We start from the raw sequence: 18,779 nt of genomic DNA, 5'->3' as shown, positions 1-18,779 counted from the left end.
TGTAGACCTTTACCATACAAAGCTAACATTAGGCCAGACAAGAGTAAGCAAACTCAAGCACGTCCTATTGTCTTAAATATATATATACATTTGACCATCTCAAAAACTGGATTTAAAGGTCCAGTTTTCTTCCAGAGACACCTCACTTAGAGGTCCCTTCTCATGTATAAAAATAAAGGTCTGGATTACATTTTAAAATCTCTTTAGAGCATCACCAGTCAATGTCCCTAACAGGTTGAGAAATAGAGGCCTCTGATGATGTGAAGAATCATTTAATCAGTTAATTGACATTAAAATTCTGAACGGTCACTGTTTATCACACATACATACATGCTGTACATAAACCATTAAATGATAAATATAAGATAATAATTATGAGTGTGGCGCCTCATGAACATGAGCTGACACAAATTTTGTACCGCATATATATATACTGTTCAAAAAAAGAAACGCATAGCTTGTAATATTTGGTTAATTTAGTTATATGGCTACAAGGATATCCACCAAACTGCAGAAAATGTTTATCTGGTCGTCGACCTTTCGTCCATTGCCACAAGTGAGCTCTGCACGTGACGCATGCGTTATCAGTGGCTACAATGTCAAAATTGCTCATTTGGCATGACCACTCGTCATGCTTCAGTGTAATCTCGTGAAACTCGGGGAATATTGAGCTCTCACCATGTTTTCCAAAACCCATAACAAGCGGATTGTTCGCCACAAAGAAATCAGACGACAATTCAGCGACGAAAGATGGCCCGATTGAGCAGAGAAGACCGCCAAATTGCATTGGGTCGTTTACAAGCAGGCCAAAGTCAAAGTGCAATCGCCAGGCACTTCCACGTGTCCCAGAGCACCATCAGTAGACTGTGGGTCAGGTTTCAAGCCACTGGCTCCGTTGCTGACTTGCCACGAGCGGGAAGACCAAGGGCGACAACTGCTGCTCACGACCGCTTCATACGGCTCCGCCACCTCCGGAATCGTTTCCTGTCGGCCTCATCTTCTGTCCAGGCTCTCCCCGGGCCACACCGATTATCGGACCAGACCGTGCGGAACCGCCTGCATGAAGCTGGTTTGAGAGCTCGCAGACCTCACAGAGGAGCTGTCCTCACCCGCCGCCATCGCCAGAACCGAGTGCAGTGGGGCAACCAGCACCTTCGCTGGACCGTCCGGAATCACTGGAGACACGTGTGGTTCAGCGACGAGTCCTACTTCCTGCTCCAGCGACATGATGGTCGGAGGAGGGTCTACCGGAGAGTAAACGAACGTTACGCGCCCAACTGTGTGGATGAGGCACCCGTTCATGGTGGTGGAGGCGTCATGGTGTGGGGGGCGATCAATACCGCTGGAAGGAGCACCCTGGTGCACGTCCAAGGGCGCATAACTGCCCAGCGATACGTGGAGGAAATTCTGCGCCCACACGCCCTTCCTCTTCTGGCTGACCAGGATGCCATATTCCAGCAGGACAACGCTCGCCCGCACACAGCACGACTCACCACACAGTTCCTCACCGACCACCATGTCCAGGTGCTTTCTGGCCATCCATGTCGCCAGACATGAACCCGATAGAACACCTCTGGGATGAATTGGACAGACGTGTGCGCAGGCGAGAAGAAGCGCCGGCAAATCACCGCGATCTATTGCAGGCACTTCAGGAGGAGTGGGACACCATCCCACAGCAAGATATCCGGCATCTGATCCAGTCCATGCCCAGAAGGTGCCGGGCAGTTGTTGCTGCTCAAGGCAGTCACACCCCCTACTGACTTGACAGCCTCGGCACCCAATCGTATTGATTGACTGATTGATTTGAAGATGCAAATGAACTGTGTGTGCATTCAACTGTGTCCATACCAAATTTCAAACAAATAATCTAAATATTGGATTTTCTGTTAATTTTTTCGAAAAATAAAACAAATTTGGCAAGTAGCAACTATGCGTTTCTTTTTTTGAACAGTATATATATATTGTCAATCTTCACACGGTTCACAATTCACACGCTTAAACTTAAAGTTGGAATGTGAGATCAAAGAGAATGATCGAGCCGCATAACTATGTAGTTGCAAAAATTATGGCGAAAGAAAAGGAGCATGGAAACAATATTTTGATCAATAATCAATTATGTTACATCAAAGAGCATTTCAGAAATCTTGTCCATTTCCCGAGATTAATTTGGTTCAAAATAATAGAAATATATATAAATGATAAATACACTGAGCATATATATTAATTTTACAGTGGCTATGTGATTGGCTAAATCACTTCTGTGCAATAAAACATGTATGTTTGTCATGCCTAATTCATGGAATTGCCGAATTCACGGAATCGGCAACTTTTTTGCCCAATTTTCCTTTCATCTGCAACATTTTTGCCCAGCTCGCTTCATCGGCCAAACGCTGCCTATTTCGCGAAATTGGCAGCGTTTTGCTGATGTTGTGTAAAGGAGTCTAAAACTAACTTTTAACTGAAAATATTCAAATACAACAGAAAGAGCCTGGATGGTCTGTGACTGAAAGTATACTAAGCCTATACAGAGAAATATTTTCTGTAATTGTGTCTCTGGTTGTTTATGGTTCAAAGTTACCCACGCACATACTACAAAATCATCTTTACTTGGCATCCTGAATAAACATGAAAGAAGAAACAGATATTCCCACCATTAAAAAAAAGAAAATAGGGAGACTATCTGGGGAGCATGTCTTCCATATCGGCCACAGCATAAGACACCACAGCCCAGACGGCAGAGCACAAATCCAGCGTGTGAGCGTCTTCAACCGTCATCATGTCACCGTTGCTATGGTGATAGAAAAAGTAGTCCTGGTTGGCGTTTATGAGACTTCCGCCAGGAACACCATTCTCAATCCACCAAGGGACGTCGGAGACCTCAGCTGGAGAGGACAGCTTGGAGGCGTTGACGCTGGTCAGCAAGGTACCCACCAAATGCTTCATAATTTTCGTGGCCTGATCATTACCCGTGAAATCTATGCCTAGTGGGGTAAATGTACCGATGTCCGACTCCATAACGAGATCGAAGTTGGTGATGTTGCCCTTGTGCCTCTCCCAGTAGCTCTGACCCCCGATGATACCCATTTCTTCCCCAGTCCACAGCACGGCACGCATGGTGCGCTTGGGCCGCAAACCAAGCTGACGGATGATTGACAGCGCCTGCCAGGAAATGAAAGCCCCGCCCCCATCATCCATGGCTCCCTGTCCCACGTCCCAGCTGTCAAGATGGCCACTGACGAGAACCACCTGTTCCGGATACTTGTGGCCAATGATCTCTGCGACCGTGTTTCGTGATTGAGCAGGCGGCAGGTTCTTGGCTCCCATGGTGAGCTTGATGACGATTTTCTCCCCTCTCTGTGACATCCTCCACAACATCTGGGCGTCCTCGATGGTTATGCATGCTGTGGGGATTTTGGGGACGCCATCTTGGTAGTCTTGCATGCCTGTGTGAGGACTGTAAATAGAATATGGTGTCACACTGCGGATGAGCGTTGCCACGGCACCCACTTTGGCGCCTTCTGCCGCACCATTGCTTCGGTATGCCACAGTTGTACCGTAACTGACAAAGTCTTCATTGTACACTACTATTTTCCCTTTTGCTTCACTGGCACGTGCTTTTAATTCATCAAAACTGCGCACAACAAGGACCTGTGCAGTAATTCCTTCTGGTGGAGTACCAACACTGTAACCAAGTCCCAGGATTGCTAGTGGGTGGCTCCGTGGTTGGAGCAGTTCTGCAGACTCTTCTCCTCTCACCCAGTGAGGCACAGTGACGGGTTCTCCATGAACGTTCTCCAGACCGTCCGACCTCAGGGTATTTAGCATGTAATCAATGGCGTTCTCCAAGTTCTGCGAACCCGTCAAACGACTTCCAAACTTGTCAACAAACTCTGCAAGTCTCTTGTAAGTCTGGTTCTGCCCTTTACCGTTCACTGTGAAATCTATGATGTGGTCGGTGGTGCTCTTCACACGCGCTATTTCTGCTAAGGATCTTTGGAATAAGAGTTTTTCATCAAGAACAGAATAGCTGGATACTGCTGTGAAGAGTGCACAACATAAAACCCAAAACGCAGCCATCTCTTGTGAAGCACCCATCTCGAGCAGACGCCGTCCCGTGAAATATCATGTGACTTTCTGCGGTACTGCTGTTTTGGGAGAACAAATTTCCTACAAATTAGAGTAAATATGGTTTATTTACTGGCATCACAATTACGTTTTCTTTTTTGTTTTGTTGAGATGTATATTGGACTTTTTCTTTCCTCTTTTTTTACGCTTGCCGAACTTTTAGGTCCAATCAATACTTGCATTTGTCGCAGTGTGGAGCTACTTTATGGCGACTTCCATGCGAATTTAAACAACGCAAACGGTTCGTCGAAATAGAGAAGTGTTTTCTTTAGGACATCTTCATTTAAATACTGGTATTTGTTCCAAATGTTATATGCAAAATATCTGTAGAACTTTTCTCCATAGAATTGATGACACTGATTCAAAATTACTTTGTTTTCGATTCGAGTTTTTATTGAAGTACTCACTCATTTTCGTCTGCTAGTACTGTAATTAGTGTAATACTTACACTGTACTGTACCGGCGCTAGGTTGGTTTTGGCCATTGATCCTGTGTTTCTTTCTCGCAGACCTTGGAAACCTTGGATATGGATGACCTGGCAGCAGCTCTAGCTGGAAGCTTTGAAATCAGCAGTGATCCGAACAAGGTCTCTGCTCCCCATCCACGTTTTGCTCAGTTCAAGAGCAAGTCATCGAAGTCGGATCAGAACAATAGAAGAAGGGAGCTTCTCGAAAATCAGAAAAAGTGAGCTCACAAGTGTATGCCACTGTTTAAAAGTATGAGGGATTGAAGCTTTCACACACCCACGCACACACACACACACACACACACACACACACACACACACACACACACACACACACACACACACACACACACACACACACACACACACACACACACACACACACACACACGCACGATGTACTTAAGGTGTTTTTGTATTGTTAGCCTAGGTCGGTGAGGAGCAAATCTCCTTTGGAAAACATTCGGCAAATTTGAAAAAGTGGCTTAACTTTATATGCTTATCGATCACAAAGCTTGCTTTTTTCTTGCATCCAAAGCAACAGCAGTCGATCTGTGTATTCTTGTTATTTTTGGTGTAAAAAAAGAAGTTGTGCCTTGTAGTCCTAAAATTATTGTAAGACGCTTCTTATTATAATACAAAGTTTATTGAACTGCACATGCTTCTGAAAACATGATGAACGCTTCCTCAGGAACCGCTTTGATTTCCTGAACCATGTGCGGAAGCTCACAGAGGATGACTGGAAAAACGAGGAAGAAGAGGAGGAAGAAGAGGAAGGGATGGATGTTGATGGAAAGATAAAGAGGCCAGGGCGGTTCTACAAAGATCAGGTAAATATGCTTGCTTTGACTTGGAGTATATGGGTGAGTATAGCTATTATTGAAAAATGGAATTTCAACAGTTTTACAGTGTTTGTGCAGGCAGTGTGTGGGGAGAAAAGAAAGGTCTGCACTAATTAAGGAAGAGTAATGAATGATCATCTGATGAACAATGACATTGGTTACTCAAAATGGTTCAAAGGTACATACATGTACGTACCTTCTGATCAGTGCACACCATATCAATCAAGCACACCACTGGTCACAGATCTGCCCAGGCCTTTACATTAGATAGGACTAAGAGCATTACTTCTACTTACGTTAAGCAGACTACAAAAATCAACAGCCTGCTTGTTTCCTAAGTAGAGTAGATTTTGTTTGTTTGTGTGCAAGCTGAATTATTTCCACAGATTAAAACAATAGAGAATACAGTCAACAGAAAACAGTGTCGCTGTATCTTTTTCACCAATACAGTGATGTACATTTTAGTCGGTCTCCGGTCTCTGACCGATCCAATTTCCCCAGGACCTATAGCTTTAACCCCAGCAGGACACAGGTCCGATTAACCTACAGAAGAAGTGGTCAAGGGTCCGATCGTTTTTGACAATGAAGCAGGCATGCGGACTGTTCAATTTTCAAGAGGAAAGCTTGTTTCGGTTTTGCCAAGCGAAAGTAAACACTGCGTGAGAAAAGCTGGTTTCGGTTTTGCCAAGCGAAAGTATGCACTGCGTGTGACCAGTTTGTAGAGTGAACGAGGCACCATATGGGATCTGATTCTTTGAATTAATTTATCCTCAAGTTGGATCAAGAAGAAAAAAAGAAAACCGAACCCATATGGTGCCTCGAGTGCATTCATTGGCTCAGCAATAAATCGTTGAGAGAGGATTCAGTGCACAGAACTTGGTGTGTACGGCTCGAAGAAACCGATTGTGTGTCAAAACCCAGGACATGATCCTGAAAGCAAAACTTGAGGGACCCGCAGAACGGTCAGATGCCTACCTGAAAAACATTGTCGACAGATGGGCAGTGAAAAAAAACCGACAACTGTTCAAATAACTTTGAAATGTGATTCAATCCTTTGAGTATCTAGTCATGACAGTCGCGGAAGGTGGAAAAATCTTTTTAAATGCGGTTTTACGAGTCGTGTTTTTGTCCTATTGAAATTGCAATCTCAGGACACTGTGTCCTATTGATTTTCAGTCTTCAGGACAATTGTCCTAAAGGCTGCTAGAAAAATGTACATCACTGCCAATACTTTTTCCAGCTGTTGACAGCTGATTTTTTCAGAGTCAGAGTGACCGAGAAAAAAAAAACCCACAAAAACTGTCATAGCTAGGTGTCGGAGCACTAAATTAATTTCGCAAAGAATTCCTACTCACCACAGAAAGCAGCCAACTTCCAAGTTGTATTCTTTTTAGTGTGTGGCCAAGTGGTCGCAATCTTTTATCCTAAATAAAAAAGCCTGGACACATAAATGTGCTCCCGCAGTGGGGCACTGCGGTTATGAAATTAAAGGCCCCTCCTGTTTTTGGAACCGCAGGAGCTTTCTAGTTTGCTGTTAGGTAGATTTTTGGTTCCTCTTTCCTGTCATGCTCTCTTTTTCTTCATGAATTCTTTTCTTTTTTCTGCCTTCTTGCTCATTCACCTGTATTTTTTCCAAAAATCTCTTCTCTTGCCGCTTGTCTCGCGATTCATGTATAGTTCATGGGTGAAAGTAGCCCGTCAATTGACTGAAATCCGTCAATCTGAAAATAAGTCTGACGGAAATTCCGTCAATCCGCAATTTTTATTAAAAAAACAAAAAAAAACACTTAATTTTTAAGCGGAACGCGTTTTTGAACTGCTATGCGGTAAACCCCATAGGTGAGGTTTCTTCGCTTTCGGATTCGCTCTGCATCACGATAATAAAAAAAGTTCTCGCCTTTTTGCCAGGCCTTACGAAGTGGTGACACGATTTCTGCGACAAAGATACTGGTTTTGACGGAAAACGCATGGACAGATCTTATTGATGCTGGTCTAGCCAACAAATGGCGATGGGACTGGTTGGAGTTCATGAAACTAAACCTGTGTGTGATAAGTTTGGTGCTTGAAACTCAAGTGCTTTTCCTTGAGAACTTTGCACTATAAGAGATGCTACTGCTTAGTTGCTACTTTGTGCAGTGCTACATCATGCTGTTTGCATACATGTGTGACATTATGTTTCATCATTTATTTCAATGCCTGTCTGGCAATGTTTGCTTCTTATTATTAAATATTTCGAACTTTTATTTCAGTTGTTCAGTTGTTCAGTTTCTATTTCATTTAGTAATTGGCTGTTGTCAATGTTAATTGTTATCAATTGTGTCGTTGTGTTGGAAGATGCAAGTGTGAAAGGATACAAAAGAAAAATGATTACTTCTGTGAATTGTTTTGATTTTGTTTACCCTTTTTACCATATCATTAGAATCTGAAGGTATTTTTTTGACCTGCATGATAGTGACAAAAAGTGTATTTTTTTGCCAGGAAAGGCCACAAAATCACAATGTATAATGCAAAAATTCGTTTTCGGCCGCCCCCCTGGAACCCCTAACGGGGCCCTGCCCCGTACCCCGCCAGGGCCTATGCGGCCCCTGGACCCCTGCCTCAAAACATTTTCAGTCAATTTGATTTTCATAGGTTTCACCCATGATAGTTTAACTCATTCGCTGCGCAGCTAAATTTCCCCTGTGTTCCCTGCCAACGCGCGATTTAGAGCCATTTTGAAAAAAATATTAAAAATCAACAACACAAGATAACCTTACATACCTTATGTTTTTGCAAAGTTTGAAACTTACTCTTTTAGAAAATATATGAAACATTTGAAAGTACATACCTTTTGTTGTCTTCATATCCACGCAAAATATCCAATTTGAAGCAAAACAAAAAAACTTTCTACGTCATGGGTTCATCATACACAATGTCATGATCGACACTTGCATTGCCCGAATCATCACCCAAATGATCGTCCATTGGCACAAAATCGTCACCAGAATCTAAAATATCATCTCCACTATCATCATCACTGAGGTCAAGATCAGAACCGTACTGAATAACACGTTCTAGCACTCTTTTCAAGTTACTACGTCTCAGCAGAACGATCCGCCATCTTGGAAAAGTCAAAACACGTGGGTCGCACACCGTCAACAAAATTTTTATTAATCCCAACAATTTAAGGGAAGGAACTGTTTACAGTGAATGGTACCACTGTAGACAGATAGAAGTTCATTGCAGGGGTTGTTTCCCTTGGTCAGCAGGACCGTTTACACCGTTAAAAATTCGTGATATCCGTCGGAACTCAAGTGCCGGCACGCAGCCAACGCTAAACACAGATGTCGGAATTCCAGTTCCGACGCGCCTCGAATGAGTTAATCTGTTAGTGTTCTGATGTAAGTCCAGCAGTAGATAGGTTAAGCCTATTTTAACATACTGGAAACTGGTAATCTTCCAGTAGGTATTAATTTAGTTTTACTAAAGCCTGCTGGGACACAAGTAATGGGTTAGTGCATTTGTAAACAGGAATCGCTTGACAAGTGGCCCCCTTCATCCCCCCCTTCCTCGTCCTGATATGGCTCTGCGTAGTCGGCTGGACGTTAAGCAACAAATAAACAAACAAACAAACAAACAAACATAAATGTGCTGGCCGGGTAACGTGATGGTTTACATGGGAAGGAAGGTACCTTTTAAGCACAGTTTTAAATGCAATATGCTTTAGGCATGCTACAGAAGTGGAACTGATGCACAGTGTTTCTGAATTGACCATAGATGATCCACCTAAACGTTGAAGTCTTACTGCTGTTGTCTGATGGGTAATGAATAATCTTTTTTGATTTTGTATTGTGTATACATGTAGTTGATGCTGTCTGAATGGTTGGTGGAAGTGCCACCAGACCTTGCAGAAGAATGGCTGATGGTCCTGTGTCCTGTTGGCAGACGCACCCTTGTCGTCACAAATAAGGTAAACAAATGTTGATTCTTTTGTGATTGCTCTCTTCCCCCCTCTCACTATATATAATCATCTTGCCCAAAGATCATGATGACAGAATTTTACTGAATGGTCTTGCAAAACACAAAAATTGATTCCATGTACTGGATTAACTGGGCAGTTTGGGAACTGACGATTTGTTCTTCTTTCAGTTATTATTCTTGTGCATACTTTTTTCCCCCCATATTCCCCAATGATTTAGGAACTGGCTAACACTTCTGTTCTTTTCCATTTTTTTGCAGTTTTCAACAAAGGCATACTCCAAAGGTGGCCATTTCATCAGGAGCTTTCCATCTCATCTCCCAGGGGGAAAACGCAGACAGAGTCAATCTAAAAGTATGTATCCATTGAACTGTTGTGGCAACTGGTCAGCAGGAGAAAAAGTTTATTTGCTCGTAATGTTTTTCTTTTTGTTGGTCAATTTTACATTTAGTCAAGTTTTGACTAAAAGTTTTAACATAGAGGGGGAATCGAGACGAGGGTCGTGGTGTGTGTGTGTGTGTGTGTCTGTCTGTCTGTCTGTCTGTGCGTGTGTGTGTGTAGAGCGATTCAGACCAAACTACTGGACCGATCTTTATGAAATTTTACATGAGAGTTCCTGGGAATGATATCCCCGGACGTTTTTTTTCTTTTTTTCGATAAATACCTTTGATGACGTCATATCCGGCTTTTTGTAAAAGTTGAGGCGGCACTGTCACACCCTCATTTTTCAATCAAATTGATTGAAATTTTGGCCAAGCAATCTTCGACGAAGGCCGGACTTCGGTATTGCATTTCAGCTTGGTGGCTTAAAAATTAATTAATGACTTTGGTCATTAAAAATCTGAAAATTGTTAAAAAAAAAAAAAAATTATAAAACGATCCAAATTTACGTTCATCTTATTCTTCATCATTTTCTGATTCCAAAAACATATAAATATGTTATATTTGGATTAAAAACAAGCTCTGAAAATTAAAAATATAAAAATTATGATCAAAATTAAATTTTCGAAATCAATTTAAAAACACTTTCATCTTATTCCTTGTCGGTTCCTGATTCCAAAAACATATAGATATGATATGTTTGGATTAAAAACACGCTCAGAAAGTTAAAACGAAGAGAGGTACAGAAAAGCGTGCTATCCTTCTCAGCGCAACTACTACCCCGCTCTTCTTGTCAATTTCACTGCCTTTGCCACAAGCGGTGGACTTACGATGTTACGAGTATACGGTCTTGCTGAAAAATTGCATTGCGTTCAGTTTCATTCTGTGAGTTCGACAGCTTATAGTGTCTGAAAGGAGAAAATTAATTAGTCCTTATTACCGATCTCACCCAAATTGTTTAAAATATGAACAGTTAATGAATTGTAAATCTAAGATAAAACTAATGAAGCTAGCAAGATTTGTAGCCCACGTTATGATTTTAGTATGTTAGCGTTACATCTAGTTTCTTTATGGGTATGTATATATATGTATGTAATACATGCTTTTGTTTTGTTTTGTGTTTTTACAAAAGATGCATGGCATAATGGTATTGCCAATTTATTTCGGCTGTATATTATCGTTGTCCGCTTAATGTATACATATTATCTGTCTGATCTCTTACCTGATTTTGTTAAACCTATTTTTCTGTTATTTTTGGCTCACGTAAGTGTAGCCTATGCGATCGTAACTTTGTCTGTCTGTGCGTGCGTGCGTGTGTGTGTGCGTGTGTTTGTGCGTGTGTATGTCTGTGGTAGAAACTGTAACATTTGAAGACGTCACATTACATTGACGTCACATTATGACGTAAGAGGGTTAGACGTCACGCGAAGGAAGTACTGAAAGTCTCGGTCATTATTATTTTGAGCGGGCCGAGACTCTGTTGGCAGTCGTGTCCCTGTAAGTAGGCTACATGCAGACAGACAGATCTAGATCTAGTGTTTCGCTTTCTTGCACAGTTTCACCTATGCTCTTTCTGTGTGTGTGTGTGTGTATGTGTGATTGAGTTTGTGTTACTGTTTGTCGATTTCTTACGTGAGCCTTGATGGCTTCGCCTCTTGTTGTTTGTATGTATGGAAGTGTATATTGCCAATTTATTTTGGTTGTATAGTATTGTTGTATTTGTCCGCTCAATTTGTATACATATATTAACTGTCTGATTTGTTACCTTTTTTTGTTAAAGTTATATCTTTGTTTCATATATTAACTGTCTGATTTGTTACCTTTTTTTGTTAAAGTTGTTATATCTTTGTTTCAAAGCCCTCTGGGCCCAAAACAATAAAATACTTGACTTGACTTGACTTGACTAAATGTTGTATTTTCGCCTTACGCGACTTGTCATTACTTTTTTGTCCCAACTCTGGGAAATTCGGGTCGCTTCCTCCCAGTGAAAAGCTAGCAGCAACAGAGTCGCGCTACCCAGGTGTGTACATGTTTAGGTGTAATAAGCCACCTGCACTTATGACAGAATGACCGATGTCTTCTACGTGCCACAGTGGTGACACAGGGTTGGAACATGGATACCATGTCTGGGCTGTATGAAACAGAATAGGAGAACTGCATCATTAAAGCAAGCCTGCTCAAAAGTTTTTTTGTATTGTAACTTTCAGTTCAGTTATAGTTCAGTTTGTTGCAGGTCTGCTTAATGTATACATATTATCTGTCTGATCTCTTACCTGATTTTGTTAAACCTATTTTTCTGTTATTTTTGTTTGTATGTATGGAAGTGTATATTGCCAATTTATTTTGGTTGTATAGTATTGTTGTATTTGTCCGCTCAATTTGTATACATATATTAACTGTCTGATTTGTTACCTTTTTTTGTTAAAGTTATATCTTTGTTTCATATATTAACTGTCTGCTGTGCATTTGTTTGGACAACTTATATTGCTTCAGTTGAATAGCTATAATTTTTGCTGTTAGTTTATGTTGCACCATTGTCATATTAATAATTGGCATAATAATATCAAAATTTACCTGGTGTTTCATAAATTAGTGTTTATACACCAGTGTGGATGCCCCCCCCCCCCCCCATAACTTTGGCTTCCTGATATTTGTTAAGTGTTTGTGTGGTGTGCTTGCAGACTGTACAGTTCTGGACTGTGTGTACAATGAACTGGAAAAGACCTTCTACGTTCTTGACCTGATGTGCTGGAACGGACACAGCATCTATGAGACAGAGGTATGTATGTCTAACTCTCCATGCTACTTTGACTCGCTTTGTGCTTCCAAACTCTTGAACTCTTACATTTATCTCATTTTTGTGGTTACATTTATCTCTTTTTTGTGGTTGCCACTGTTTATAAGCAAGTGCATTGACTGCTTAAAATATGATACTTTTATTACAAGTTCAGAAGTGTGTTCAAAGCAAACTCTTGCAAAAAAATAAGGAAATTAAGGGACATGAATGAATAAATGCTCTTTTGTAATCACTGTGCAGTCTGTGGTATGTCAGCATCATTTGGTTCATTGATCTTTTGATACCTGGATGATAGCATTCTGGATGCTTTGAGTTTGTTCATATATTAGCGATCGAGTTATTGACTTATTGATTAATTGCTCTTTCCAGACTGAATTTAGGTTCTTTTGGCTGCATGACAAGTTCCAAGAGATCCCTGAACTTGGTGAAACCTCAAAGACCAATCCGGTAAAACAATGATTGCTTTTAATGTTGTTACTTTTAATTTTTTAATTTTTTAGGGGGGGTCCTGTTATTTTGATTTATGCTTTTTCTTTTGTTTTTTCTTTTGTTTGTTTTGTTTGTTTGTTTATTGTATTTAGTTCTCATGTATTGTAACTGTGCAACAATGTTTGTGTGTATTCTGTGGTCTTATGTTGTTCCATTTGTGTTTAAGATTTTGTTGTTCAAAAATCAAGCGGTTTAACTTTCAATTAAAAACAAAACTACAGTAACGATGATTCATGATTCCAGTTTGAGAGTAAATTGAAACTGTATCTATTGTACATCTTCCCCATTTTATTTTTATTAATGTGTTACTGATAAATCATATTTCATTTGCTTCATCTCATATTTTAATTATGTTTTAATTTTTTTGCAGCTGAAATTTGTTCCTCTGCCATCTTTTCCATGTACACCAGAATCCATCACAAACGCTGTTACTTCTGCGAATTTTGAGGTAAGCTCTCTGTCCAATTTGATAAAGGGGAACATTTGTGAAACTATCTTTGTTCTGTTGTGGATGTTTGTCATTGTGAAGTAGAATGAAAATTCTGGCTGAAATAAAAAGAAACTTGATAATCTAGTCCGAAAGGCATAGTTAAAGGAAAGGAAATTAAGGGCATTTTTTTTATTAATCACTACTTTCATAGTTATTTTTACTGCATTTTATGGCTGCATTTTGTAAAGACTGTAATGAGTGTAAATGATAACAGGTTCAAAAGATGATTTATTTTCATGCCCAGAGAAGGTTGACTGGCAACATTAGATGACTTCGGAGTATAGACATGGTGTTCCAGCTGGTGAATTAGTTTTGAAATTGTCTCTGAAACGTACTGGAGTTTATCTTTTCTATTGTGGTTGAAAGCATGAATTTCTGTACATGTATGTGAAAAGTTTGTGTCACCATGCGTATGCACGGAACCAGTAGTTTTCTCCTAGGAAAGGCTTATTAGTATAACTTGTTTACTTTGACATATTATTGGCCTCCAAGATTTCTCTTAAAGATTGGTAGGTAGAAGAAGCTTTGGGTAGGAAGGGCCATTTGCTAATTTGGCTCTGACACAAAGCATTGAACTTAAAGTATTTCTTTCAATACTGAATACATCACGAACACCTCAATTCAACTTTTTGGATCTACCTTACTCATGATTTGCTATTTACCTGTTACAATGTAAACTTGGTAGCAAGGTAGCTAACTCTAGAATTTCTACCCTGTAAGTTGAGAGTATACGACGGGCGCTGTGGCGGGGTGGTAAGACGTCTTAATCGGAAGGTCGAGGGTTCGAATCCCGGCCGCGGCCGCCTGGTGGGTTAAGTGTGGAGATTTTTCCGATCTCCCAGGTCAACGTATGTGCAGACCTGCTAGTGGCTTATCCCCCTTCGTGTGTACACGCAAGCACAAGACCAAGTGCGCAAGGAAAAGATCCTGTAATCCATGTCAGAGTTCGGTGGGTTATAGAAACACGAAAATACCCAGCATGCTTCCTCCGAAAGCGGCGTATGGCTGCCTAAATGGCGGGGTAAAAACGGTCATACACGTAAAATTCCACTTGTGCAAAAACACGTGTGTACGTGGGAGTTTCAGCCCACGAACGCAGAAGAAGAAGAAGAGAGTATACCTTTAAAGAGATATTCAGTGTTGTAGTTTATTCTCTCTGCTGCAGATTGATGGCCTGCTGTTCTACCACAAGCGAACACACTACTTGTTCGGGTCCTCCCCTCTGGTAGTCTGGCTCAAGCCGTACATGCTGCCGGAGATTCTCAACATCCAAGTCCCTGACCAGCAGATGACCCACCGCCCTGAGGCCTACACCACCTACGCTGATCACTTGCAGGCGGTGGGGGACGATAAGACCAAGGACACCAGCACCACCAAACGGGACTACAAAGCTTACGGCCAAACAAGACTCCCAAGGAGAAAGGGGAAAGCCAGAGACCAGGAGATGGCTGATGCAAGTCTGGAAGATGGAGGGGAGGGCCAGGGTGAAGGGCTGGATGATTCCGTTGATAAAAACAGTAGCGGTGTTGTCGACCATGACAGTGCTGCATCGGGGTCAGATGCTCACGGGGGCGGAGGTGATATGGAGTCTGAGGCGGGTTCGAATCCTCAGAGGTGACGATTGTGGTTTTGATAAAAAGCAGAATGCCCATTTAGTGTATTTTTCTGGTTGTACAGACTTTTATCGGTGCTGTGAAACTGTTTCTGATGGTTTTGTTTTATGTTTGTATTTGCACCCAGTTCTCGGTTTTATAAGTTGTGCGTTTGGTGTGTGTGTGTGTGTGTGTGTGTGTGTGTGTGTGTGTGTGTGTGTGTAAGAGAGAGCGAGAGTGATCAAGGGAGTGAGCACTTGTTTTTGCATTTGTATGTGAGTGTGTGCATCAAATAATACATGTATGTGTTGGAAACAGGGTGTGTGCTTCTCATACATTGATCCTGTTTCCAATCATACAGAGTAAATATTATTTGACTGTGTGTACTTCAGAAGAAGACCACTGTGTCCAATGGAAATAGAAAACAAGAGGCGAAGCCTTCAAGGCTCACGTAAGAAATCGACAAACAGTAACACAAACTCAATCACTCCGTCACACATACACACACACCCACACACAGTAAGCATAGGTGACACTGTGCAAGAAAGCGAGACACTCGATCTAGATCTGTCTGTCTGCATGTAGCCTGTAACTTACAGGGACACGACTGCCAACTAGTCTCGGCCCGCTCAAAATAACAATGACCGAGACTTTCAGTAATTCCTTCGCGTGACGTCTAACCCTCTTACGCCATAATGTGACGTCTTCAAATGTTAAAGTTTCTACCACAGACATACACATGCACACACGCACAGACAGACAAAGTTACGATCGCATAGGCTACACTTACGTGAGCCAACAACGTATACGTGTTTGCTGGTACATTGTATTAAATAACAATAAAACACAAGTTTTAGTCTATCTATTCAGACTTGCATATTTATAAGTGCCATTAGCAGTGAACGTGTATGTGTATTGGTGTGTGTGTAAGAGGGTGAGAGAGAGGGAAAAGGCAGAGGGAGCTCTTGCCTTTCAAACAAATATACAATTTATGTTTGTTTTGTATCCCCACATTTCTGTGAAGCAAAAATGAGGAGCACATGAAAAAACTGGTAGACACACAGGCATACTCATTAGCAAATGTGTTGGCGTGCGCACATAGATTAAAAGAAACAAACGCACATTTAGGTGCACATGCAGATATGTTCAACTGCAGGCGTACAAAAGCATACACTTACACAGGCATAGATACAAACAGACATGCACACAAGCACACACACTTGTGTGATATTTTCTACTCATGATATCGTCTTCATAGATTCCATTCACTGACAAAGTGAAAGTAGATTTCACGCCACCTCATTAGTAAGCCAATCTTTAACACGCCGGAGCAAAAGCTCATCCATATAAACATAAAACCTGTTTATGACTTCTCTAACAGCACTTTAATTTGTCTTGAATGGAGTTGCAAACCATGCACAGACATTCATACCAACTAACATGAATAATTTACTTTCGTCATCTTTGATTTTTTTAACAATGCCTTGTCTTTATTCTGAACAAAACCATATCGTAAATTTTGTTGCATATTTGTCATCACCGTTTTTAGAAAATTTCAATTGGAATAGTCATTGTCCCAAGTTTATCAGGAAAATAATGTGTTGAAGCAGTGTGTGCACCCTACCTATTTCAAAGTTTTGCCAAAAATCCATTTTAGCTTGGATTCCTCCCCAAATGTTCTATCATCTCAAAGACCATAGAATTAGAACATCTAAAGTTGCATTTATACAAACAAACTAACTTGAAATTAAAAATTGGTTGGTTCATGCAAATAGTAAGTCAGGAGAGCACTTTTTCTTAACATAAATTATTCCCCAAGCATGTCCGCTTTAGTTACTGACATTTTTGACAAAAGTAGTATGATTGTGTAGTCAGGCAAAGCACAGTCATGTATCCCAGCCATAGTCTACCACATGCCACCTCCTGTCAACACACGTCTCCAAGGTTCACCAAGACTATAAGGTAGTAAGGATCCGAGACAGGGAGAGCGGAAGTGTCAATGCCTCTTTTGCGCATGTGCAAGGTCAAAAGGGGACATAATTTGTCGAGGAAAAATTTCCAGACGGCGTCAGGTGTTTCGGTATGTGTTGTACTTGTAGAGTTAGTTTCTCTCTCTCTGAATATGATTATCCGATTTCTTTGATTTTGATCGAAGTGACGGTGCATGTACAGTTGCTTTTTCTGTATCGTACGGTACGAATATTACGAGTAGTCTAATGCGACTCGCCTTTTCCGATTGACTCTTGTCTCTCCCTCAGTCCCTGTCTGTCTCAGTGTCTGTTTGCCTCTGTCTCTGTCTCTCTCTCGCCCGCACGAACCACAGATAAATGCATACACAAATGCTACATGCTTCACTTCACAATCACATTCTTCCTTTCTGGATCACAGTCACACTCATGAATACTATTTTCTTGTGGTTGAGCAGAAGACTGCCTTATTTTGGTCCACAGCAAGTGAAATGTTAAAGGCACAGTGCAGCTCACAGCCTTCGTTTTGCGTTTTCGTTGCAGCTGAGTGCATTTACAGTTCAAAAATCCACCTATGGTAGTAAAACAAACCCAAAACTACCCAACGACGACATCTGTGAAGCTCGACAGTTTCTTGTTCACGCGAGTGCATAAATTAACCTAGTTATTACGTGGTGTACGCACAGATTCGTGACGTAAGCGTCGTCTGCTTTGATCATTGATGCCAAGCCGGATACACGATCAGATTCGCCAGTACGTTTGAGACGGACCGCCCGAAACTGACCACAAACCGACCGTGTAGCATGCGAACCGTACGTCTCACAAGCTTGATAGCACCCGTCTCGGCCCATCCGTTTGAAATACAGCAGGATCTATTCCGAACGGATCGCAAGGAACTTCCAGTTCCAGCCCCTGAGCGCACTTCAGTCGACACCCACTTTACAAATCATCAAATGGCGGTCAGTTCAACATCAAAACTTGCCGATTCGGAACCGAAATATTTCATCAACCTGAATCTTGGCGAGGAGTTGGAATCTATGGAACCATGGAAGTAAAAACTACACAAACCAGCAACATCGGGACCTGTTCCTACTGTCCATGCAGCAGACGTGGGGTGAAATGAAAGGTAAGCGTCTGGATCTAGATTTGTTTGCATTCATGTATTGTAAGGTCTGTATCAAAGATGGTTTGTCTGTCTCTGTCTCTATGCTTTCCTTGCTGTACGCTTTTGTCTTGAAGGCAAGTATGTAGATCTACATTTCTCTCCTGTTCCTGTCTCAAATCTGCCTTAGCCGAACTCTAGTTCAACGTTCAAAAGATGTATCTACCTCTTGGCACATTGCCTCTTTTAGTTTTACAGTGTAAAATTATCTGACAACTTCTATCATACTGTAATCAATGTGTCATCTGTTTGGGAAAATGCTGTCAGTTTCAGAGTCTAGTGATGTGTTGATTAGAAATGATAGAGAAAAACAAAACGCAGCAGCAACGATCATTTTTCATGACTAGCATTCAGTCATCTTTATGCTCTTGGTTTAAATCAAATTTAGCTTAGTCACGAACACAAAGCAAATAGTGGCTGACTCAGTCACTGGGGTATTCGCATAAGAAGGCTCTCTTGCCTTGAAATTACCAAACAATAACACACACACGCACTCATTGCCAACCAAAA

General features: G+C 41.3%; 4 protein-coding genes across 4 annotated transcripts in view; 3 read left to right on the top strand and 1 right to left on the bottom strand.

The window, feature by feature from the left end:
- LOC138983117 (activated RNA polymerase II transcriptional coactivator p15-like) overlaps positions 1-18,779 on the top strand; it is a 72,529-nt gene that overhangs the window by 32,677 nt on the left and 21,073 nt on the right. The window lies entirely within an intron of this gene.
- Positions 1,596-4,131, bottom strand: LOC138983091 (carboxypeptidase Q-like). The gene has a single exon (XM_070356499.1). It carries the CDS (start codon positions 4,093-4,095, stop codon positions 2,677-2,679), a length of 1,419 nt encoding a protein of 472 aa, XP_070212600.1. The 5' UTR covers positions 4,096-4,131; the 3' UTR covers positions 1,596-2,676.
- On the top strand, positions 4,340-15,287 carry LOC138983096 (snurportin-1-like). The gene is made up of 9 exons (XM_070356507.1): positions 4,340-4,418; positions 4,634-4,809; positions 5,283-5,421; positions 9,278-9,382; positions 9,652-9,745; positions 12,454-12,551; positions 12,939-13,016; positions 13,429-13,506; positions 14,714-15,287. The coding sequence occupies exons 2-9, from the start codon at positions 4,652-4,654 to the stop codon at positions 15,164-15,166; spliced, it is 1,203 nt and encodes a 400-aa protein (XP_070212608.1). The 5' UTR covers positions 4,340-4,418; positions 4,634-4,651; the 3' UTR covers positions 15,167-15,287.
- Positions 17,167-18,779, top strand: part of LOC138983044 (zinc finger protein 271-like) — a 39,386-nt gene continuing 37,773 nt past the window's right edge. The window contains exon 1 of the mRNA XM_070356449.1: positions 17,167-17,220. The gene's annotated coding sequence lies outside the window, so the exon portion shown is untranslated. The remainder of the gene's footprint in view (positions 17,221-18,779) is intronic.

The sequence above is a fragment of the Littorina saxatilis genome, linkage group LG1, assembly GCF_037325665.1.
Source record: "Littorina saxatilis isolate snail1 linkage group LG1, US_GU_Lsax_2.0, whole genome shotgun sequence".
NCBI lineage: Eukaryota > Metazoa > Mollusca > Gastropoda > Littorinimorpha > Littorinidae > Littorina > Littorina saxatilis.
The sequence above is the reverse complement of the archived record's forward strand: the minus strand, read 5'-3'. Positions and strand labels throughout refer to the sequence as shown.

What these genes read in the sequence shown, in the direction of transcription:
- LOC138983096 (XM_070356507.1), top strand. Translation starts at nt 4,652, where the DNA reads ATGGATGACCTGGCAGCAGCTCTAGCTGGAAGCTTTGAAATCAGCAGT. An exon ending in AAACCTCAAAGACCAATCCG is followed by an intron (nt 13,017 to 13,428) that starts GTAAAACAATGA and finishes ATTTTTTTGCAG; the next exon opens with CTGAAATTTGTTCCTCTGCC. An exon ending in TTACTTCTGCGAATTTTGAG is followed by an intron (nt 13,507 to 14,713) that starts GTAAGCTCTCTG and finishes TCTCTGCTGCAG; the next exon opens with ATTGATGGCCTGCTGTTCTA.
- LOC138983091 (XM_070356499.1), bottom strand. Translation starts at nt 4,095, where the DNA reads ATGGGTGCTTCACAAGAGATGGCTGCGTTTTGGGTTTTATGTTGTGCA.